The sequence below is a fragment of the Pyricularia pennisetigena genome, chromosome 5, assembly GCF_004337985.1.
Source record: "Pyricularia pennisetigena strain Br36 chromosome 5, whole genome shotgun sequence".
In the NCBI taxonomy this organism is placed as follows: Eukaryota; Fungi; Ascomycota; class Sordariomycetes; order Magnaporthales; family Pyriculariaceae; genus Pyricularia; species Pyricularia pennisetigena.
In genome coordinates this window covers 37,930-61,454 of record NC_043743.1, presented here as the reverse complement: position 1 = coordinate 61,454, position 23,525 = coordinate 37,930, and the positions used below count along the sequence as shown (strand labels likewise).

The 23,525-nt window shown below is 51.0% G+C and overlaps 7 protein-coding genes across 7 annotated transcripts; 3 read left to right on the top strand and 4 right to left on the bottom strand.

Annotated features, from left to right (window-relative positions):
• Positions 1-138: 138 nt before the first annotated feature.
• PpBr36_07979 (uncharacterized protein) lies at positions 139-1,281 on the bottom strand (the record flags this gene model as incomplete). The annotated part of the gene is made up of 1 exon (XM_029895112.1): positions 139-1,281. One exon carries the CDS (start codon positions 1,279-1,281, stop codon positions 139-141), a length of 1,143 nt encoding a protein of 380 aa, XP_029746805.1.
• A 2,698-nt stretch (positions 1,282-3,979) lies between these two features.
• On the bottom strand, positions 3,980-6,811 carry PpBr36_07978 (uncharacterized protein; the record flags this gene model as incomplete). Its single annotated transcript, XM_029895111.1, has 1 exon — positions 3,980-6,811. One exon carries the CDS (start codon positions 6,809-6,811, stop codon positions 3,980-3,982), a length of 2,832 nt encoding a protein of 943 aa, XP_029746806.1.
• A 2,823-nt stretch (positions 6,812-9,634) lies between these two features.
• Positions 9,635-11,098, bottom strand: PpBr36_07977 (uncharacterized protein; the record flags this gene model as incomplete). Its single annotated transcript, XM_029895110.1, has 1 exon — positions 9,635-11,098. The coding sequence occupies one exon, from the start codon at positions 11,096-11,098 to the stop codon at positions 9,635-9,637; it is 1,464 nt and encodes a 487-aa protein (XP_029746807.1).
• Positions 11,099-11,618: 520 nt separating this feature from the next.
• Positions 11,619-16,775, top strand: PpBr36_07976 (uncharacterized protein; the record flags this gene model as incomplete). Its single annotated transcript, XM_029895109.1, has 1 exon — positions 11,619-16,775. One exon carries the CDS (start codon positions 11,619-11,621, stop codon positions 16,773-16,775), a length of 5,157 nt encoding a protein of 1,718 aa, XP_029746808.1.
• A 700-nt stretch (positions 16,776-17,475) lies between these two features.
• PpBr36_07975 (uncharacterized protein) lies at positions 17,476-18,049 on the bottom strand (the record flags this gene model as incomplete). Its single annotated transcript, XM_029895108.1, has 3 exons — positions 17,476-17,520; positions 17,587-17,739; positions 17,837-18,049. The coding sequence occupies 3 exons, from the start codon at positions 18,047-18,049 to the stop codon at positions 17,476-17,478; spliced, it is 411 nt and encodes a 136-aa protein (XP_029746809.1).
• Positions 18,050-19,428: 1,379 nt separating this feature from the next.
• On the top strand, positions 19,429-19,848 carry PpBr36_07974 (uncharacterized protein; the record flags this gene model as incomplete). The annotated part of the gene is made up of 2 exons (XM_029895107.1): positions 19,429-19,592; positions 19,685-19,848. The coding sequence occupies exons 1-2, from the start codon at positions 19,445-19,447 to the stop codon at positions 19,846-19,848; spliced, it is 312 nt and encodes a 103-aa protein (XP_029746810.1). The 5' UTR covers positions 19,429-19,444.
• A 1,192-nt stretch (positions 19,849-21,040) lies between these two features.
• On the top strand, positions 21,041-21,932 carry PpBr36_07973 (uncharacterized protein; the record flags this gene model as incomplete). Its single annotated transcript, XM_029895106.1, has 3 exons — positions 21,041-21,174; positions 21,593-21,695; positions 21,843-21,932. The coding sequence occupies 3 exons, from the start codon at positions 21,041-21,043 to the stop codon at positions 21,930-21,932; spliced, it is 327 nt and encodes a 108-aa protein (XP_029746811.1).
• Positions 21,933-23,525: the final 1,593 nt, after the last annotated feature.

The following is a 23,525-nucleotide window of genomic DNA, read 5'->3' as shown; positions in this document are numbered from 1 at the left end:
CTGTACCGGGTACGGCATACCCAGCTGCCGAAACGCAACCAACTCCGAATGGGCTACCAAACCCAGGTCATGACAGAAGGAAAAGAACATGATATGCAAATACGAAGGCGAAAACAAGCTACCATCAAGCTTTCTCCGTCATCGGGACACCCCCGAGGCAAAAGATGAGCCGATGGCGCCGCCGGGATGGTTCCTCAAAAACATGGCAGCCGTATTCGCCGTACCGCCATGGATTTCCTTTGCCGCAACCACGGCAAGAGCATCGCCGAGCGCTAAAGCGACAGTTGTGCTGGCAGTAGGGGCGGCGATGCCAAGAGTCGCAACCTCAGAGATCGGTATGGGTGCTGGCAGCACTACAACCTCTCCAATGCGAGACGGCCTAGCCTCCAGGGATGAAAGCCATTGGCCCTCGCTAATGGGCTTCTCTCTCATAGCCCGGATTGCCCTTGCAATCTCGCAAGTCGCATCCGATGCCGCAGTGATTACCACAACCGGGAGCCCCGGGTGCAGGTGCGGCACCAGGCCTAGCAGCTCGGGCGTCCTGCCGCTAAAGCTAACCAAGACAACGGCATCTCGAACCGGATGCAATAGGCCTAAGTCCCCGTGCAGCGCCTCGGTGGGGTGCATAAATGAAGAACGCAGTGACAGCGAGCTGAACGTGGCTGCCAACTTGCGCGCGATGTGACCGGACTTGCCTACACCGACCATGACCAACGTCCCGCCTCCGTCAGCGGTGGGCGACCTTGCCTGATTACGGGCAATGACCGACACTGCGCTATCAAACGCCATCCGGGCAGACGCTGAGGTGCTATACATGGTTGCCAGGGATGTCAAGGCGGTCGCTTCAGCGTTCAGGACATGTACAGCACCGGCGAGACGGTCCGAAGCCATCAGGTCAAACGCGGAATCGGCCGTTGGGGAACTCCATCCTTCGTGGTCGTCATCAGCGGGTCGTGATGAAGGGGAGGGTGGAGCCGTGACTGTGTGGCCTTCTGGCCTCAGCTTGTCGAGGTCGATTGGGGGTGACGGTACTGGAGATGGCAAGTGTGTTGTGGAGGCGGTAGTCTGGGAAGATATGGGATGTAGCCCTACGCGGGGGTCATCCAATGACATGCTGGGCAGCTCATCGATGAGCGAATTGACGCCACGACATAGCGCGGGGCCCGGAGACGGCGGTGATGGTGGGGAAGGCGGTCGCTCTATGAGCTGTGCCGGCTGGCCAACCAGGTACACAGCGCTGGTCTGCACCGGACCGTGGTGTCTACTTGTGTTCTCTGGCATTGTGAGCTGAAGGTATGGTTGTATATATATGTGGGTATGTGTCTGTGCGCGCGGGCGCAATATGTGTTCATATGTGCGCTCAGCGAGCGAGTCTTGTTTATTTTGTTTTGAAAGGCAGTATCGAGAGCGAGACAGTAATACGCAACAGAGAAAAACAGAAAACAAAAGGCCGACCAACGCCCTGATAAAGCTATAAAGCGTCCGTCCGTATGCGGTCCCAGCCGTTGTGGGCTTCGGCAGCCGAATGCCTGGTATATAGCGCGATTTTGATGAGCTCTGATTTGTGCAGGGGGTATCCTGTAAGGAGTGGGATCAAGGTGGGGTTGCTTCAAAGACGTATCCTAGCAGGACGAATAATCGAAGATATGAAGGGTATAGCGAGTCAACAACAGCGGCTGACGGCATGAGGTCAACACAAGGGCCGATGTCTTGAGATCGCGCAAACTATCCAGGGAGCGAACAGCAGGCATCGATCTCCAGATGAGGGCTTTGTATATCCAACTGCTACGCTCCGTTACGTGGGATTTGCGGTAACTGTTAAAGGCGAATCCCAAGCATCGAAACGTGGGGGGGAAAAAATAAGGAAGAAAATAATAAACTAATAAACAAATAAATAAAAGGCAATGCGATCCAGTGGGCGATGGTCCCTTCACATGTCCTCGTAAATACGAAATAGAACCAGAGCAAAAGAGAAAAAAAAGATAGGTAATTAAGTATTATTATTATTATTATTTTTTTTTTTTTTTTCCTCTCTCCTTTTTAGTGCTCGTCTGAGCAATCCAGTCGGCCTTTTGGGAACTGGAATCTTGGATGACCCGAACAACCACAACCAATCCAAGCTTAATCACTTGGCTGGTAGTGGGCGGTTACCAGATCGGGCCTAGCAGCTCGAGATGTGTTCCTGGGCGTTAGTTCGATGCGGGCAAACGCCATGATACCAGGACCGACTGGGTATCGGGCAATCGGATAACAGCGAAGTGCGAGCGAGGGAATACCGACTTTTTTTTTCCCACTCGGTCAAGAGATGGCGTGCGTGGGGAGGCTGCTGCAGGGCTACTGCATGCTACAGTAGCAGGCTGCGCAATGCGCCTGAATTTCCCGTCGATTTGAGGTCAATATCTGATTGTCGTTCATCCTAGTAAGGTAGGTGTTTGGCCCGCGGACAAGGATGAACATGGATTGGAAATGCAAAGATACCTTGAATTATTAATTAATCCCACCTGAGGTAAATTGGACGTAGGAACAGATCAAGGTACCTGTATTATTTACTGTAAATCAACTGTACGAGAGGTACCCCTGACAAAAGCCTAGGTCGAGAGGCATGGCAACCCGTTTTGTCTAGTCGAGATTGTCAGTCCATTATCGATGACGAAAGAGATATCCATTGCGTCCTCGACTTTGTTTTGTTTTGTTTTTTTAACCTTTTTGTTCTGTTGTTTCATTTTCCTTCTTGGGCATTCTAATTCCACGATTGACCGAAAACATTGATCTTTTCGTGGTACTGCCTACTGCCTGCCTTGCCTTGCTACTACTGCGCGCATTACTTGCATCCTGGCAGCAGGTCCGATGGAATAAAAAAAAAAAAAAAAATCCCTAGCTTGGCTGGCCCACACCTTGCGAGTCGCTTGCTGATCAACTCGACCTCTTCTTTGTCTCCCGATCGCAAGGATCCGAGATGGACGTTTTACGGATACACCAGCCATCCACCCAATCGAGACTTGATGTCACTGTGCAAAACAATCTACCCAGGAAGAAGTTGAGACAGGGGTCCATCTGCTGAGCCCCATAGACATGATCTAAAGCATATATACCAAGAATCAATCTTCTTTGTTCTTTGAACGGAGGGGAAACAACCCCACTGGGCTCCCATTGATCCTCGTACTTCCATTCCCTTCACCATTCAGCACTGGCGTGGTGGCACTCTGGTGGGTTTCTGATCGACCCCTAACAAGCCAATGCGCCTCCGTGCGGTGCTACCCGCCTCCCACGTTTGTCCACGCTCGCAGCCACTAGACTGATAGCATGAAGATATGTGCATATTCATGGTGACCTGACAGAGACGAAGACGATCTGTTTCTTTCGGCCTACGTTCTTCTAGAATCTACTTCCTCTCTCTCTCTCTCTCTCTCTCTCTCTCTCTCTCTCTCTCTCTCTCTCTCTCTCTCTCTCTCTCTCTCTCNATGTAAGTTTTTTTTTTTTTTTTTTTTTTTTTTTTTTTCTCCCTCCTTGACTGCTTCTTTACGTTCTCATCTCATCAAAAAATTGATCTACAAGGTGGCCACGAAAAGTATGACAGTGGCAGTGATAATCGACATCCAGGTCGTGAAAGAGTTTTAAAAATGGCAGGGTTGGACTCAAAAAGTTGCAAAGTGGCGAATAAAAATAAAAGAACATGACTTTATATTGTAATTCTTGATGGCCCTCATGACGCGCCTTGTGGATTTGTGTTACTTTCGCCTGAACCGAAACTCCTTTCGCTAATAAGAGATGATGTTCACCTTGTAGAAAAGTGCTGACTGAATCAAACCCTGCTGTTGAAATGAATTTAAAAAAAAAACCCTCCCAGCTACCTTTATGAGAAAATGGCAATATGTAAACGTAAATTTGAAATGGCAAAAGAGAGAAGTTGGGGCATGGAGATGTGAGTCGAGAGTCCTGACTGAAAAGGGGGAACAAAGAACTTCCATCGATTTTCATTTTAGTCAGGCTTCTTCGGCCCCGTTCCTGGATCATTGGCCGAGTTTGGTTTGACTTTGGTGCGGCCAGCAATTGCAATGGTGCGAACGCGCTGGCTCAGGGGCAGGGTATACTTGAGGACACCCTTGAGAATGAGATCGAATTCGTCTTCCACTATACGTTCCCATCTTTCCGTGCCACCTTCGGTCCCGTTGCCAGGTCGCTGTAACCGAAGACCACCTGTAGAGATCGAGGCTCCCTTGTTGAAGAAAGACCCCTCGAAGGAGAACGGCTGGTCTAGCTCGAAAACCGTGCCCAAGCGCATGTTGGGAGCCGTGTCATCAGCCGGCTGGTCTTCGTTTGGTTCGTCGAGAAACTCTACCGGGGCCGAAGGAGACAGTATATTATCAAGTGCCCCGCTTCCTCTACCTTTTCGTCTTGTCGAGCGAGGGCGCGCTAGTTTTGACCTTGTTTCAGCGGCCCTCCAGTCGGCATCAGTTCCCGCATGCGGTGATTTGGCAAATATTTCCAGGTCCGAGGAATCCACCACGACAACGACGACGTTGGGATTTTGTGCCTTGAGGGTCATGTCAAACATGAGCTCTTGTTCACTAGCAATGACGTTCGCGATTTTGACAAGCTCGACATTGGTGAGCGGCTGAGACGTGGCAAACATGAAGCCAATAGCCCCGGAAACAACCAGTAGAAGCATAACAGCCAGTACCAGGCAGCTGGCCATTCTATTGAGCAACGACGGTGGGTGTCCATGGAGGTGCTGGCGATAGGGTACATGGGGTAGATGGTGACCTCCACCAAGAGAGTGATGATGATATGAACGAGGCCCTCGGCGAGACCTGCTAGACCGAATCGAGGTTGGCAACAGCGATGCCCGCTCGTCGTCGGCACCTGTTGTAGTTGTATCGTCGAGATCGTACATCCCCATAGCCCCATAGCCCTGGTTCTTTTTGCCACTTCCTGCAGCATTTCGAGGCGACAAGTTGCTAAAACGAGGGCTCGGTGGGCCAGGCGAGGGTCGCACAGAACCGACTGCGCCACTACCACCTGATAGCCTGGTCTTGGGGCCAGAACTAAAAGGAGATTCGTTATCGAACAGATAGGTGTGGCCATTACCTCCGGCATTGCGACCCCACACACCAAAGTGATGGTGAGGTTGGCGATGCGCCGTGCCACGGGCTGAGCCCTGGTTCGACGAGCCTCCCCGAGCATGCCCGTCGTCCTCGTTGGCATGTAGCATCGGACTGCCATCAGCCGCCGGGCCCGACCCGGCATTATTGCTGCTGGTACTGTAAGAGTTGGAGAACTTCTTCTTCTTAAGAGCCATGCTAGATGCAGGAGCATGACTATCCATGACGCTGTGTATCGAACGCATGCCATTCCGGTCGGCGGCAAGTTGGCTCACCATTGACGCGGCGCTGGGAGTGCGCGAGTGGAATCGATTCGAATGCGGCCTGTCGCGTGCATCTGGAGGATTAGAATCATAAACAAACGTCTCCTCCGAGTCCGAAGTATCGGCCTCGTCCACGGCACTGGCAATCTTAGCTTCGAAGTTGTCGGCTTTGGACGATGCTGAATGGAGTGGCCGCAAAGTTAGCAAATGATTCATTCGATAGAAGGGTGCGAGGTTATGGCTTCGAGTTCCCGCCGGTGCTGATGACCGCCGGGGACTCGTGGCATTATCAAAAGGCGGGCCTTGACCGCTTGCAGCCCGTGTCGGGGAGAAGACACAGATGTCATTCCCTCCCATGACGGATCTGCTCGATGGATAATGCCTCAGCCGGGGCACACCTGCCGCATCCGCGGCAATATCAGCATTTGTCGGGCTCATAATCTCACCAGCACTGTTCTGAACCGCCTGCTGTTTCCTAGCCGACTTCTTCTTTTCTTTCTTAGGACGGATGGTTTCGGAGCTTGGCTTCGTCCGCAGACTACCGTTGGATCCCTGAATTCCTGATGGAGCCAACGTCACGCTTGGGATCGATGTGACAGTCTCGGTTTCGACTGTCATGGTCTTGACTGTGCCCTCGCTGGGTTTGTTCTTTGCGCTCCTCGCGAGGTTGGACGTGCTGGACTGCCGGCTTATGAGCTGAGGAGGCGCCGACGTCACATTCGACCGTCGAACGGTACCGTATTCGCTTCCACTTTCGGTCTTGCTGGCGTGACTAGCCGAATACTCGGTAGGATCGACCTGAGAGCTCCCCTCTGCGGCAAGGCTCTCTTGCAAATTCTCCAGAGCAGCGCCGATTGCTTCTAATGATGGCGATGCAAGCGGGCTCACCTCCTGTACGGTTTCAAGTGTTGACGTTGTAGTGTTGGCGGCTCGAGCCGGTGTTCGCATACCAGGTTGTAAATGGCCCTCATCAGCCTCAACGTCCGAATGGCCCTGATCAGAGGGTAAAGGAGGCGTAGACCGTTGGAAATTGACGATCGGGGGCTTGTTCAATATAGGCGGCGGAGATCTAAGACGAGGCGAGACAGGCCACCGGGGCGAGTCACGCTGCGGCTCGATAACGAGAGCGGTGGGAGACGACTTATGGGGCAAGGAGGACCTAGGATTCGGTTCGGGCGCCGAGGTCGGCAGCAGGGTAGGGGCGGTAGCTCCAAAGAGGTTCTTCTGCTGCAGTTGGGCAGGCACGCCGTTGTTACGTATCGCAGCCCGAGAATCGTTCTGGCTGTTCTTGCGCGAGCGCGTCCCGGGGCCCGCGGGATTCCTCGCCGCGGCAATGGATTGTCTCAAAGACCTGGTAGGAGAAGGCTCCCTCGAGGCAAGCGGAGAGCTGGTGGCTGAGGAGACATTGCTTGATGAAACCTGTGGATTGGCATCCGGTCGATCCATGGCGAGAGGATGGAAGTTGTTGGATTGGAATGTAGGTTGCGAATAGACCTTGTCATGCCACTTGCTGTTGAAGGGGACTTAGCTTGCCAGACGTCTTGTGCACTGGAGAGGGCGAATCATGTTGGACGGAATGCCATGCACCCCGTCTCGGAAGGGTGATGAGTCTTGAAGCCCAATGCAATGCAGTGTCAAATGCGGTTGTTGATTCCGGGTGATAGATGGATGGATGGCGGGTGAGTGTGGCTTGTGGTGAAGGTCCGGACCGATCGAGTAGCGCAGTTTTTAACCGTCGAGTCTTCGCAGGTACCTTGAAGCAAAGGCAGGTAGGTAGGTGTAGGCAAGTACCGTGACCACCTGGTAGGTAAGGTAGGTTTGTCTGTGTGTACGGCACGGAACGAAACGCAGCAAGTAGCACCTTTTTGATCAATATTTGAAGCAAACACGCCGATATCCCGAAAGAATAGGTGGTTAGATGTCAAGAAGTAAAATTGCCAAAGGAAAAAAAAAGGGGGACAGAAAAAGAAAAAGTAAAAGGGCAAGAAAAAAAAAATGAGGCAGTCGACAAAGGGGAGAGAGCAGTAGCGTCAGAGCATAGAACAGGCCGAGCGCTCAATACCTAATTTGTGTTGTGTCAAGCGATCGGTTGAGCAGCGCTGGGATGCAGAATTACAGTCAGGGCAGGGAAAATGGATCATTGCACCCGGACATCAATGATGTCGACTCAATGGTGCCTGTGGTGTGGTCAGTCAAATCTGCCTCTGGGTGGGCGGCTTTGGGTGGATCAACTGGGGCTCTCTCTAGGTACTGGGTAGGACACAAGAAACATGGAGACAGACAGGAAGTGATGTGGCTTGCATTTGCCAGCTTCGACGGTCCTCCTCCCGCGACGCCCCCTCTTCTGACATTTGCCTGCCAGCGATTCTCGCTTATGATTGCGTATGTACTGGACCAAGGGAGCAAGTTGTTGTTCATTTAATTACAGTAGCACAAAATCTGATCTGTAGTAGTCATTTGAGCGTTGTGATATGGCAAGCCACTGACATTGATTGCGTTCATTGAGCTTGGAAATTAGATTCAGTCCAAGCCGGCTGGTATGCCTTTGCATTCAAACCTAAGGAAACAATTGAAAACATGTCTTTAAAGTGGAAAAATCAAAACGCCCAACAGAAAACGGTAAAGTCACTACCTGATCTTAGGTACCAGCCCGGCATGCAGGGTGCCAAGCTTAGGTACCTAAGATAGAGGTATTATTTACCTCACCTAGGAACGTTAGGCACCTGGTCAACGCATCATAGACAACGGTGAATGCGAGCAAAGACTTGCAGACCCACTTAGGTAAGGTACCAACCGTAAGGTTCGCCGTAGCGACCTCCACTGAACACCATGTTTGATGGTACAGGGAAAAATATTCCACACATGTCCTCCTGCATCCGAGTCACGGACTTTTTATTCCGGTCCCACTTTCGAGCAAAAACCGTCACTCTGAAGTCAACAATTAATTATGCTGAAGCCTAACATCCAGCTTATGTACTTTGTGGTAAAGCAACATTTCACCCCTTGACCGTGCCGACTGCTTCTCTCCCAAATATGTGCAAGGTTTATTGACTTTGTTACACTTCGAAAAAATTTTCCCCTTCTCCTCTTTGTTTCCATTTTCAGACTGGCGAGAGATGGACTTGTCAACTGAGCCTAGGCTATAACATGAACAACAAGAGAAACCATACTCGTCCTCTGTCGTAGACGATTACCCAGGCGTCATGAACAAAACAATAAAAATAAAAAAATCATTGAATACCTTCGTGTGGTATTTATTTTGTTATCTCGGCTCATGGTAGGCTTCTTTTACTTTTCGATTTGCTGGGGTGTGGTATCCATCATGGAACGTTTTGGTTGCTTCGGCGGTCAGCACCATGGACCCATACCAGCCATTGACGGGTAGCATTGACACGTGGTCCAGCCACAGTCGACCAACGAAGTGCCAACCGTACCTGCCAGCTGCCTGTGCAGGTACGTACCTGGTTCCGGGCAGGAAATGAAGGCGCCCACTCACTCTACAGGACCAGTGAGACGGACCCCGCAAGCCGTAAGGCAAGGTTACCTATTATGCGCCCGACGCAAACATCACAACCAGTTTCGAGAATTGTATGAGCGTTATTTCCTTGCACTATTTGCTTAGCTTATAGGTAATTTTTTGCCCTACCGTTCGTTTTGGTGTGGCTCGGCGGTCGGTCTTGTGATGTCTGAAGCTGTGGGAATCAATTGATGACATGTCATCAAACGCTTTTGCCAGGAGGTACAAGCCGGGTGGATCATATGCGCAGGAACCCGGGTCGCCATAGGTTCCCAATAGAACCAAGCCTCCTGGCACAAGGAAGATCCCTTCATGGATCCTGTACCCATGGCCTGGCACTGCTGTAGGAGGTGTCTAGGCCGTGGACAAGATAACCTACCTACCTAGGTACCTTGAATATCTGGCTCACGACCATATCATTTGTTCGTTCGGCCACTTGTTCATTTCTGGGGTTAGTGTATGGCCTTATCAGGTGTGGCTGCTTCTGTATTTTGAACGCGTGGCTCTTCTAACATATACCTCCAGTGTCGCCTTTCTCTCTCTTTATCTATCTAGCTCTTCGACCCCCTGTACATGCGTCCTTATGGTCCATTTATCTCGAAATTAGATATCTTATTTATGATGAGACACATCGAAACCTCCTTGGCATTTGTACTACGACCCTCTACGATGGCCTGACGCCTTGCAAATAAGGTGTATAATATGACTAGTTTCTGCAGTGTAGAATGCCCTCAACCAATCTGCTCGGAGGCTCATGTTACTGTTCTTGCCTGAGCCCAAAAGTTCTCCATCTTGACTCTCGCCAGTACCTCTCTTGCTTCTGCATCAGTTTCGCACACCTTACTGCCCCATTTCCTAAAAGCTCTTGTCTTAACTTCACCTTCGAATACGAGCTTGCACTGGTTGTTCGACATGTCTTTGAGGCCGCCTTTGTCGTCCTCGGGCTTCAGCCAGTCTCGCGAGACACCAGCTTTGACGCTGTCTCTATCTCGCGACGGCGTGTTCTCAGTCCAGTTGATACGGTTCAGCATGAGCTTCTTGTATTTGGCGATGCTCCACGCGCCGCCTTCGACGATGACAAGGCTGAATTTCGGATGCATTATGCAGATACCGGTCAGAGCGTGCTGCTCGGCGTTGACGGCTATCTTGTACCGATGCTGTCCATTAGCCAGGCTGTTGATCTTAAATACCAGCATGTGGAGGCCTTTTGATGCATCCTTTTCCTGGTTCGCCGCGAGCTTTTCGTGCCGCTGTTCCTTGGTGAGCTTGCGCTCTTCGTTAGCCTGAAGATGGCCCTCATGTCGCTTCGCGACCTCTCTGTTGACCTGCGCCTCCACTGCTGTCGGATCCTTCACCGCCTGATCCGCAAGCACAACCATCATATTGTTCCTGGTAATTTTTGGCGGCTCCGGCGGCAGCAGCCCCAGGCGCACTTTTGCCTGCTTTTCCTTCAGATCGGCCGCACGTCGTTGTCTCCGCAGTTTTTTCTGCTCTTTTGCTGTGAGGAACATTGGCTTTGGCGGCTGCACATTCTTATCCTGTGGCGGTTCCAATGCAACCGGGTGTTGTATCAGCTCCGTGATGATGCTGTCGTCAGACGTGATCCGCAACTTGCTCTCATCATCTATCATGTCGTAATTCTGTCCATCTACCAGACCCTCGTCCCACCATTCGATATCCGGAGGCTCCTCAATGAATGTTACAGCAACATCAAGATCCTCGTCAATCCCAGTCTTGCGTGTCTGCTCCGCAATGCGCTTCTTCATTGCCTCGAGGGCGGCTTGCCTTCGGAGCGCATTGCCCTGGGCGATGTACTTTCCCTTCTGATTGAAAACGAGATGCCGCGGCTCTCGTTGTTTCGTAGATTGTCCGCCCATCGCACTGGTATCGAGGTATGGATTGCTCTGGCGATCGCCAACCCCAGCGCCCGCCCCTGATTCCGAGCTCCTGTGGCCATGTTTTGTGTTGGGCGTCCTGTTGGAGCTCAAAGAAAAAGATCGGGACTCATTCGCCCTACCAGATGAATTGGGCTTGTTCAATTCTTCGAGCATTGGATGCAGACCGACATTAAGGCCTCCCTTGGCTTTGCTGCTGCCAATAGCGGCTGCAACTCGTGCTTTCAAGGCCGCCATTTTGTCTGCCGCTGTTTCGGGCTTCTGTATCTTGGATGCAGAATCGGGGCGAGGCCCCAGCCCGGGGCTGTGGCCGCGGTCCATGATAGCGACACAGGACAGTTCGAGAGTCGTAGGACTGAATGCGATGACACTACTAGTGGTCCAAGAGTAGTTAACTGTTGACGGGGAGGCTGAGAAAGAGGTGGCAATTGCGCGGTCTTGACTGAGGCAAGATCAATCCCAGTGTACTTTTTATATTTGCGTATCGTCGTATCAGGCTCTGAAGGTTTGTGCGCTGCTTTTGGTCGGTATATTTTCCTCGCCGGTAAGAGAAATTAAACACCACTGCTGGGGCTGCATAGGTGGTAGGTGCTGCTGCTGGTCTTCTGTCTTGAGAGACGCGCTGTGACGCCACAACGATTCGCACCTGGTCAAATTCGGCCCCACTCTATATTTCTGCCCTCGTCCACCGCCAAAAAAAATCGTCTCGGAGCTCATCGTCGTCGAGTTCCCCGCTGAATTGTTTGCGGGCTATAGTATCCTGAACAAACCATGTGAAGTCGGCTCTGAGACGAGCAGCCAAACTTCCCACGAGTTGTGCACCCGTCATCTCGTCGCCGCCATGAATATCTCACAGCCTGTCTCGTCGTCCATCGACAGCGTTTCTTTCGAATTGCTCTCGGCCGACGAGATCAGGGCGTTTTCCGTGCGGAGGATCGAGAATGATAGCACCTTCGATACTCTACTGAATCCCGTGCCCGGAGGCCTCTACGATCCCGCTCTGGGAGCATGGGGTGACTCGGTATGCGCGACCTGCAATCTTGGGCCCTCCGCCTGCCCCGGTCACCCCGGTCATATCGAGCTTCCCGTCCCTGTCTACCACCCCGTCTTCATGGACCAGGTCCTTCGTCTCCTGAGATCGCAATGCGCATATTGTCACAGATTTCGCATGCGCCGCAGAGATATACATCGATACGTTTGTCTTTTCAGGCTTCTGCAGTACGGATTGCTTGCCGAGGCCAAGCGCTTAGACCTGATCGGTGACAGCCTTGAAGGCGTGTCTGAAGGTGACACCCCAGAGGGCGACGATTCCGAGACCGAAGATGCCCACGGTGGTAAGACTACCGAGGATGTAGTCATACGCAAAAGGAACGCTTATGTTCGCCAGGTGCTCCAACAACACCAGATCAGCCTCGGCGAGATTCGCAAGGGCAAACACGAGGGCGCTTCTGAAATGCGAAGGGATCTTGTGAAGCAGTTTCTTCAGGACATGACCAAGTCGAGAATCTGCGCCAGCTGCAACGGAGTCTCGCCGACATATCGCAAAGATCGATTCGTCAAGATCTTTGAAAAGCCACTATCGTCCAAAGACCAGGGCAAGATGGCTCAAGGCCGCTTCAAACTGCGCGACGCCATGGCAATCCGCCAGAAGCCCAAACCCGACGAGGGATATCAATCGGATGAGGCCGTTCCTGATGCTGGCCTCCCATCGGAGGAATCCTCGGGCGAAGAGAGTGTCGATGGAGATGACCTTGACGAGCAGGGTAACGTAGTGCAACTGCCAAAGCCCAAGTCCAAGAAGTCCGAGGCGGCACCATCGCAACGATATCTCAGCGCCCGGGAAGTCTTGGAGAGGTTAGACTTGTTGTTCGAGAAGGAGCAAGAGGTCCTCAGCCTCTTCTACAATTCAAAACCTAGTCACAAGAGCACCAAGCATATCAATGCCGGCTTGTTTTTCGTGCAGACTCTCCTGGTCCCACCAAATCGATTTCGGCCGGAAGCGCGAACTGGAGATTCACAAATCAACGAGGCACAGCAGAACAGTCTTTATAAGGCAATCTTGAAGGCATCTACCAAACTCACCCAAATCTTCCGCGACTTGCAAAACCCAACCTCCCTACTGTCGCAACGCCACGGGAAGGATACGACGATTCTTCACGAGGCCTGGACTGAGCTACAAGACTGCGTCAACACCTTGATCGACAACACCAAGAGCCCCACGCAGGGTGCTGCTGCAAAGGCGCTCGAAGAAGGCATCAAGCAGAAGTTGGAGAAGAAGGAGGGTCTTTTCAGGAAGAATATGATGGGGAAGCGAGTAAACTACGCTGCTCGCAGTGTTATATCCCCGGACCCTAACATCGAAACCAACGAGATTGGCGTCCCACCAGTCTTTGCGCGGAAACTTACCTATCCAGAACCCGTCACAAGCCATAACTTTAGAGATATGCAACAGGCCGTTATTAACGGCCCTGACAAATGGCCTGGAGCAGCAGCCATTGAGAACGAGAATGGTCAGATCGTGAATTTGAGGAATAAGTCTCAGGAGGAGCGTGCTTCTCTTGCCAATCAGCTTCTGGCCCCAACCAGCAATAATTCTGGAAACATGCGCAACAAAAAGGTTCACCGTCACATCTCGAATGGAGATGTCGTCCTCATGAACCGTCAACCAACCCTCCACAAGCCCTCCATTATGGGACATCGAGTCCGAGTTCTGCCAGGCGAGAAGACCATCAGGATGCACTATGCCAACTGCAACACCTACAACGCAGATTTTGATGGAGACGAAATGAACATGCACTTCCCCCAGAACGAGGTTGCTAGGACAGAGGCACTGCAGCTGGCTGACACGGATCATCAATACATATCAGGCACCCAGGGCAAGCCGCTTCGAGGTCTCATCCAGGATCACTTGTCCGTATCGGTGGGTCTGTGCAACAAGGACACTTACCTGGACCGCAGTGCATACCACGAGCTCGTCTACAATGCTCTACGTCCCGAGAGCGGTCACATTCTCAGGGAACGCATCGAGCTGGTGCCACCAGCCATCATAAAGCCCAAAGCCCGGTGGACCGGAAAACAAGTCATCACAACAGTTCTGCGAAACATAAGACCTCTTGATTGTGGTGACCTCTGGATGACGGGTAAGACCCAGGTTCCCGCACATGCGTGGGGTGTTCATACCGAGGAAGGCCAGGTCCTATTCCGTGACGGCGAGTTCATCTCGGGCATTCTCGACAAGGCGCAACTGGGTCCAAGCTCTGGTGGGCTTGTACACGCTGTGCATGAGGTGTATGGTCCGGCCATCGCCGGCAAGCTTCTCAGTGCCATGGGCCGTCTGCTCACCAGGTACCTGAACATGCGTGCTTTCACTTGTGGCATGGACGACCTTAAGCTTACACCGGAGGGTGAAGCGGATCGAAGAAACATTATTGACTCACGGGCACATCTTGTGGGACTTGAGGTTGCAGCCAAATATGTCAGCCTGGACCAGCACAAGCCGGCGAATGATGACCCAGAGCTTCTGCGACGCCTTGAGGAGGTCATGCGTGATGATACAAAACAGGAAGGCCTCGATGGGTTGATGAATTCTGGAAGTAAAGATTTGTCTCAAGATATCACAAAGGCCTGCCTTCCCAAGGGCCTTGAGAAGCAATTCCCCAAGAATCAAATGCAGGCCATGACCATTTCGGGAGCGAAGGGTGGACAGGTCAACGCAAACCTCATCTCGTGCAATCTCGGCCAACAAGTTTTGGAAGGCAGGCGAGTGCCCTTGATGGTCAGCGGCAAGTCTCTCCCCTGCTTCAAGCCCTTTGAGACGGATATAAGGGCTGGCGGTTACATCGTCAACCGTTTCTTGACTGGCATCAGGCCACAGGAGTACTATTTCCACCACATGGCTGGACGTGAGGGTTTGATTGACACAGCTGTCAAGACTTCGCGCTCGGGTTACCTGCAGCGATGCCTGATCAAAGGCATGGAGGGCCTCGAGATCGGCTACGACAACTCAGTCCGTGACGCGGATGGCTCGCTCGTGCAGTTCTTGTACGGTGAGGATGGTCTGGATGTGACGAAGCAGAAATACCTCAAGGACTTTACCTTCATATTGCACAACATCAAATCGGAGCTGGCGCAGCTCAACATCTCGGATCCTAGAACTCTTCCATTGTTCGAGCTTCGCGATGAGATCTTGAAGCAGAACAAGTCCAACCTAAAGAAGGCCAAGGCAAACCCCAGGTTCTTCACTGGAGAGCCAGTCAGCTCCATGCTCAATCCGACGCGCTACGCTTATGCGACGTCGGAAAAGTTTTTTGATGCCATGTCTTCTTATGTCAAAGAAAACCCCGACGCCCTCATCAAAGACAAGGATGACAAGCAAAGGAGCTCTGGGCCCCAGTCCTCCTCACTTGTTCGTCTCAACCGCAAGGCTGCTGAGAAGGTTCTGTCGGCAAAGTACATGCGATCCTTGGTGCATCCCGGCGAGGCTGTTGGTATCGTGGCCGGTCAATCCGTCGGCGAACCGTCAACGCAGATGACACTCAACACGTTCCATCTGGCAGGTCACTCGGCCAAGAACGTCACACTGGGTATTCCGCGTCTGCGAGAGCTGCTCATGACGGCAAGCTCCAAAATCTCGACACCTTCCATGACGCTGATACTGAACGAGGAGCTGTCGCCTGCGGATGGTGAGAGGTTTGCAAAGGCCATCAGCATGCTTCCGCTTTCGCACGTCGTCGACAAGGCCACCGTCTTTGAACGCATCGGCACTAGCATCAACCACAAGCTGGCCAAAATGTTTGACGTCCGGCTGCGGTTCTTCCCGTCAGCCGAATACACCAAGACGTATGCAATCACCACTTCCGATGTCCTGAACACGGTAGAGACCAAGTTTATGAGTACCCTGCGCAGACTTGTGGCCAAGGAGATTAAGTCAAAGGGCTTGAAGGAAAGTGCGGCCACCCCGGCAATTGGTGAGAAGGTCGGCACGGTGGAGATGGCTGCGCCCAACGTGGGCGAGAACGGGCCTTTAGATGAGGATGACGACAGCGACGATGGCGAGGGAGATGCGACAGCAGATAAGCAGAAGGCAAACCGGAGCGAAGCGGTATCGTACGGGCCCAACGACGAAGAGGATGACTTGATCCAGAGGCAGCAAGAGCAGGAAGCTGAATTCGAGGATGAAGGTCTCGGGGGAAGCCCTGCGCCAGAGTTGCCCAAAAACCCATCTGCTGACGACGACGCCAGCATGCACATGGAGCTCGACGATGTCGCGCAAGCAAAGGCCAAAGACAGGGAGCTGCGGGTGCGCGATAAGAACCCAGAGTGTACAAGATTCCGATGTGACGAAGCGGCTGGCGAGTGGTGCGAGATTACGCTCGAGTATGACATAGGCATCCCAAAGATTTTGATGCTGAGCCTGGTTCAAGATGCCGTCCGCAAAGCACTCGTGCAGCAGATACCAGGTATCAAGTCGGGCACCTTTGTCGCTAAGGAGAAGGTAACGGACCCCTGGACGGGCCAGGACAGCGATGTCTCGTTGGTGCACACTGCTGGCTCCAACCTGCGCGCAATGCAGCAGTACGGGTCCTTCATCAACCCGAATCGCATCTCCACCAACGATGTGGCAGCTGTGCTCGAAATCTATGGTGTGGAGGCTTGTCGCGCCAACATCATCCGCGAGCTGCGTGCCGTTTTCGAGTCCCACGCCATCACAGTCGACAATCGCCACTTGAACCTGATTGCCGATCACATGACGCGCAGTGGCGGGTTCACGCCCTTCAATCGTATGGGACTTAGCGGCAACGTAAGCCCTTTCACCAAGATGAGTTTCGAGACAACATTGGCGTTCCTAAAGGACGCCGTACTGGATGGTGACTGGGACGACCTGTCGACGCCTAGTGGAAGGCTCGTGATGGGCAGGCTGGGACACGTGGGCACGGGAGCATTTGATGTCTTTACGCAGGCACCTATGAGTCACTTTGATGCGGTCGCAGCCAGCTGAGTGGATGCCTAGACGCGTGAGATTCCGGGGCTACAAGAGAAGGAGGATGGACCTGTATGTATGTGTGTGTGTGTCTATTCAGAAGAGTTCTTTTTTTTTTCTTTTTTCATCAAACGCTCGACGATAAGTGCAATTTGTTTCGGTTCTCCTTCCGTTCGGCTTTAATATTGGAAGCATTTGATAGTTCTGGCGTTTTGTAGCAAATCATTGTCATCATTTCAGCATTCAGTTAGCTTAGGTAGTGAAAATTTCTCCACCTCGTTCATTTCGTCCTCAGTACTGCCTGATCTGCACCAGCTCTTGGCCTTTTCCAGGCCATGTCAGGCACGAATGGCGAAGGTGAATGTCAAGGTCACTGTGGAAAGCGCGGAGCGTCAAAAAGGTGCAGATCAACAAGATTAGGATCTGTCGGTCAGTCAGTCATCGTTCTCACGGGCAAAGTCAATAGTCTTGTGTGTGTTAAGTTTTGAAGTGTTTTGTCATTCATCGCCGGGAGGGTGCGACCAGCTTCTCTCGTGCTGACGCGACGGTGTGCATAATGTACAGCCTCTCCCATAAAATCAAAGTAGTAAAAAAAGAATAAGGTAATCGCAAACGCCATATTATCCGCCCATGTTCCCAGTAACGACCCAAATCACAGTTCTCCCTGTGGAATCATAACAAAAGCCAAAAGACGCGTGTGAAATGTGAAGAGGAAAATCTAGTTGCGCTCGCCGCGGAGGCGACGGGCGAGCTGGATGTCCTTCTGCAGAGATTGTTAGCCACCGCGTCTTGTCATGATGTTCTGGTCAAAAGTGTGGTGTAGACTTACCGATTGGATAGTGACACGCTTGGCGTGGATGGCGCACAGGTTGGTGTCCTCGAAGAGCGAGACGAGGTATGACTCGACCGACTCCTGGAGAGCGCCGATGGCAGAAGACTGGAAGCGGAGGTCGGACTTGAAGTCCTGGGCGATTTCACGAACCTGTGTGCGAAGATATGGTTAGAGACTGTGATGGTTTTGATGATTGCCGCAGTCCGCCGATTGAAGCGATGATTGAAAAAGGTGATCAAAAACTTACCAGACGCTGGAAGGGAAGCTTGCGGATCAGAAGCTCAGTCGACTTCTGGTAGCGACGAATCTCACGGAGAGCGACGGTACCGGGCTTGTAGCGGTGAGGCTTCTTGACACCTCCGGTGGAGGGGGCGCTCTTGCGGGCAGCCTTGGACGCAAGCTGCTTACGGGGAGCCTTGCCACCAGTGGACTTACGGGCGGTCTGCTTTGTGCGGGCCATTGTAAATTGGTTTAGTGGATGAAATGAAGTGATTAAAAGTCGCGATTGTTGATGGCGAAGGGCGATGTCGATTGATGAATGTTATTGATTGTTGTTTGGTTGGTTGGTTGGGTGGGTGATGATGATGTAGGAGGAAAGAATGCAGAGTGGTGGGGAGGCGGACGAAAGGTTTAAGTAGGATGCGGAGCCGGCAGTCACGGGCTGGCTGATTTGATTTCACCGGGTGGCGTGGGGCGGTGTGTTGTGTGAGTGAGCGTGTGCGCGCCTGAAAAACTCGACCAAAAAAAAAAAAATCGCGCCTGTTTTTGGAAAGCACCGACCGGGGTTGGTTCGAGGGCGAAAAGGTGTCAGATCTGGCTGGCAAAAAAGCGGGTAAGTTTGGGCGACAAAACCCGCCACATTGATACAAAAAATTCGCAGCTGGCCCGAGCGTTCGAGACATATTTCATATTGCAATTACAGTAACTCCACTTGCGCCGTCCTTATTTCGGTTTGCAGATTTTTTATTGGACAGTCTGTCAACCAAATCAGGAAAGGTCGTCCCCCACGAATCACACTCTGCAGCCTGAACTGCTTTGGTGCTTTCTTTGACGCGTTTGCGTGCACAAGTGACAAAATCACTGCAGGGGTGGGTGGAGGGTACAGCGCGACTAGGCCCATGTTGGTCGCGTCTGGCTTATAGTGTGCTACCTGAAAGCTGTAATTCTCCGTAAATGCAGGGCTGCCTTTTTTTCACATACAGTGTCGTGGATTCCACATAGTAGCTATCTGAATAAACAACTAAGGGTGCCTTGATTTACAGGATACATATTCACTGTCTAGACGATATCCATCCGACGCGTCACGTCACGAGTAATCATACCTCATGGGGTTGGGAAATGGCGTGGGTTGTGCCACCGGGGTCTTGGTTTTCCTTTGCTCAGAATGTGGTTCGGATTGTGGCTTGCGTTCAATAATGCGAAGTTGATCCCTTGCGTTACAACAATATTAGGACCAATCAGAATATTCGGGGGCTTCTAATATGCGGGGGGCTGGTAAAGTACCGCCAATGTCCGTCCCGAAAGCGAACAAAAAGAAAATAAAAAAACCTAACTTGAGGGTGGGTGGGTGCAGGGGCCGTTGAGTGACGTGCACGCGACAAATGCGTTTAGGTGGGGCAGCAACCTCCAAATCACTTGGGCTGACTGATCCGCGTCAGAAACAGTTCCTGTACTTAAGAAGAGCTTCCCCACGCCCTACTTCCAAACTCTCTGACATCCCAATCATCTTTCCACCCCCAATCAAAAACCACTCCAACCCAGCAGTCTAGATTCACCCTAGTCCGTGAATTTCAAGAGCTGCATCTTCAGCCTCCATTTGCCCTTTTTTCAATCTACAAAAGACCTCTCCATCGCCATGACTGGACGCGGCAAGGGTGGCAAGGGCCTCGGAAAGGGTGGTGCCAAGCGCCACCGTAAGATTCTTCGCGACAACATCCAGGGTATCACAAAGCCCGCAATCAGGCGTCTGGCGCGTCGTGGTGGTGTCAAGCGTATTTCTGCCAGTGAGTATCTCCTTGTTAGCTGCTTGTTATTGAGGCACGTTCTAGTCACCTTTGACGTTCTTGCTGACCGTTTGGCTTTCTACTCTTAACAGTGATTTACGAGGAGACCCGTGGTGTTCTCAAGTCGTTCCTGGAGGGTGTCATCCGTGACGCTGTCACCTACACCGAGCACGCCAAGAGGAAGACGGTCACGTCGCTGGACGTTGTCTACGCTCTGAAGAGGCAGGGCCGCACCCTGTACGGTTTCGGCGGTTAGACGCGTTTTTCCTGTTCACGACTCTTCTTTTTCATCTTGTCACGACCTCCACTATGGGATTTCTTTACACTTGTTTTTTGAGTGCGCCTGCGTGCGCGCTGTGGGTAGCAGCCACTACATGCGATGGGCTAGGGCAAGTGGGTTGAGCGACTTTTTTCTGGGTTTTGGTCTTTGTCTTCGGTTTATGTTCATCTGTACCATAAGGGGATACGTCAATCTGGTGTTTAGTGAGTGAGGATGGTAATTGATTCCCCCGTCTGCCTTGGAGTTTGGGGCGGTACGCACTTCATATCGGGTTCGCCTTTTCTTTTTTTACTGTGACGCTTGTCTTTGTAGGTGTTGCGCGTAGTGATGATGCTTTGAGCGTAGAGTCTCGTTCCAACTCGGTTTTTCGTCGCAGCTTATGTAAAAACTGCCCTTGTGTCACAGCAACTGAGTCGGTTTTTTCCGGTAGAGATATTTGATGCTTTGATAGCGTGAAAGGTTGGTAGAGTTTTGGGGTATTTTGCATCAAATACATGCCTATCTATGGCTGCGTTTAATAGGACTTGGGGCGTCGCTAGGAAACACGCTATACGTGACATGAATTATAAGCAACGACTGATATGCTGGATTTCATCTCCCAATTGATGTTTCTCTGCATTCAGGCGTCCAGATTTGTGACTTGCAGCTAGTCGTCGTTGAATATAAGAACGATGGGGCTGGCTGCGGGTGATGCTGGTCACGTGATTGTCCATGGCCTTGCAAGGATCGTGGCACTCGATGAACATATACCAACCAACCTACCTACTTTGTATGTAAACTATGACTGCTGCATGCTCATTCTTGGTTGCGTTTAGTATTTTCTTTCCCTGTTGTTTGCAGATTGTATCTCGCGCATGGGCATCCCGTAGGGTCGGGCGAAATTTGCGCAAGATGATAAAATAGTTAGTTTATCATGGTGTAAATAAACTCACACATGGTTATTCACAAAAATATTATTTCACCATCCTACTTACAGTTTTATCCACTCAAACCAGCATAGTATCGCAGATGAGACTCTATGGAACTGCTCTATCAAGTGTTTTATTGTCGCCGAGACCCCAGTGTGGCACACCCTCCAGCCCGTGTCGCCGCCGTCACTTCGTATTCAGCCGCCGCTGCATCACATGTCACAGACGGGGTAGCTGAGCACACAACTCAGACAGGCACGATGGCAGATACGACATCCAAGTGGAACGCCGCTACCAATTGGCATCTCAGGTGTCCTAGCGAGGAACTGAGGCTGAACATTGCCAGTACCACTCCGACAATATACTCCAATATCTGCATGTCTTGGCAACCCGGGTCTGTGATGTGACGAACGAAAACCTCGCATCAAAAGTTACACTTAGGATCTACTATACTAAAAGACCGTCCCGACAACAGTAGCCGCATTTGACCACAAGTATTTAAAGCAGTCACCACAGCGACCCTACACTATGGATTGACAACCCGAATTCACAACGCCGTCCGCTGACCTTAAAGACCGCACCGTAAGCTGTCCCGTCCCTTGACCCTCGTCGACGTATACGCATCGATTTTACAATGCTTCCCGTGCACGCACTGTTATCAATGATGTGAGTCTGCCCAGGCCCAGCTGCCAGCCAAGTGTGCCCGGGACCCTAAGTCTCCTGTATCGTACCAAGAATGCACACGCTACCTTGCCAGACGGACCGCAGGTAATACTAATCCATTACTTCACTTGCATATAGTGTCACCGCAGGCGCACTAGCGACACGGAAGGACGGCCCCGGATGCCCCCCGGTATCCCAGACGCCGCGTACGACGCCAACACCAACGGCAACGGTGGCCCGTACTTGCACCAGGTAGGCCGATCGACCCGGGGCATGACCAGATCACTATACTGTCTTGAAATATCACAAGCCGAGCTGCTACCTCGGCAACAAAGTGACTGATATAAAAAGTCCCACTGCTCATCATGAATTCTGCAGAAAAAACAATGCTAACCCCAGCACAACGAACAGCACCGGGACCCAGACGTGGCTCGCCAAGACAGGCTGCGCTGTCCAGTGTTACCAGACCGCCAGCTGCGTGGCAGATAACATCGTCACAGTCCCGTGCGGGTGTGATGCAATACACGTAGTTACCACCGAGACGACGGTCTGTCCAACAGCGTCACCATGTATCGAGTGTAGCACAGGGTTTGGGTTTTGGACTGTGACCGAGTCACCATGCCCTGCGACAACGGCATACTAGCAACTAGAAAATGACGAGTTGGAATTATACCTCCATTGTTGCGATGATATAAGCGAGCCTATTGTACCTCGATTCTAGCCAATATGAAATATAGGAATAAAATGATACTCTCTCCTAGGATAACTAGACGTGTTGAAAGTTACCCGTCCTGGATAATTATCGAGTTAAACCACGGAAGCCACTAGTTTAGAGCGACGCCTATACGGGAACTGCACTAGTGACGCGGATTAGTCTCAGAGCTCATCCCTGAAACCCAAAAGCTCTCCAGTTAAACCAGGTTTAATTCGTGGCGCAGTTGTGGTTTTGTTTTGTACCTGTGGGTCCGGGCTAGTCTCAATGCTCAGGCTAGACCCCCCTGCTGCGCAGGGTGGACCGAGCGCTCCATGTGGTTTGCCAGCCACATGGCTTTTCGACCAATCAAATTGGCCGAAAAGATCGCGCTCGTTCTAGTTTGAGGACAACCTGTCGTGTTTCGCCGTTCATGGCGGGTATTTGAACTGTATTCGCACTGTACACTCAAAAAATACCAGCATAACCACTGTATGCAATTAACTATTCAATTAAAAAATAAACAGATATCGCAAAAATATGGGGTAACCAGCGTTGCAAGATTTGGATTTTTGTTGTTTTTTAAAGGCAATAAGCTTATATTATAAGCTTAAGCACGTAGTAAATACTACGATGCACTATAATGCACGATTAATATGCAATGCATAACGTGTGTAAACCAAATAATGCAATACAATTGCATGCGATTTATGCACACACAATTTTCAACCTATTTTGGGAAAAAAGAAATGAACGCATATGATTCATACGCATAACATATGATCCATGCACATACGATTCATACGCATAACATAAAATATAGGTAAGGTTCTAAAAATGCGTTATGAACCGTTTCAAATATAAAACGTTCAAAATAGCCACATATATAAATAGGTAAACGTTAATGCGTTGTTTTATTTTATCCTAATTGGGAAAATAAGATGCAAACCTTAATACGTGGATTTGTAATACATGGATTGTCAAATGCAATACTTGTGCAGATAAATAGGGAAGAATTTCCCACCTTAGAATTAGAGGAAGTTTTGAGGATCCATTTATCGATCCATCCATCCATTTATCCATCCATCTATCTATCTATCGATCCATCCATCTATCCATCCATCCATCCGTCTATCCATCCATCCATCCGTCTATCCATCCATCCATCCGTCTATCCATCCATCCATCCGTCTATCCATCCATCCATCTATTTATTAGATCAACGACGGATTTCTACTTAAAAAAGAACCTTTTAATTTACCTATTGCTAAATTTTAACATTAGGCCTAAATAAAAAGAGATATATTTTCTACTTTTAAGAGAATATATTATAGGGGGTATATCATTTATATAATATTCCTTTAAATATAGAGAATCTATATTTATAAAAA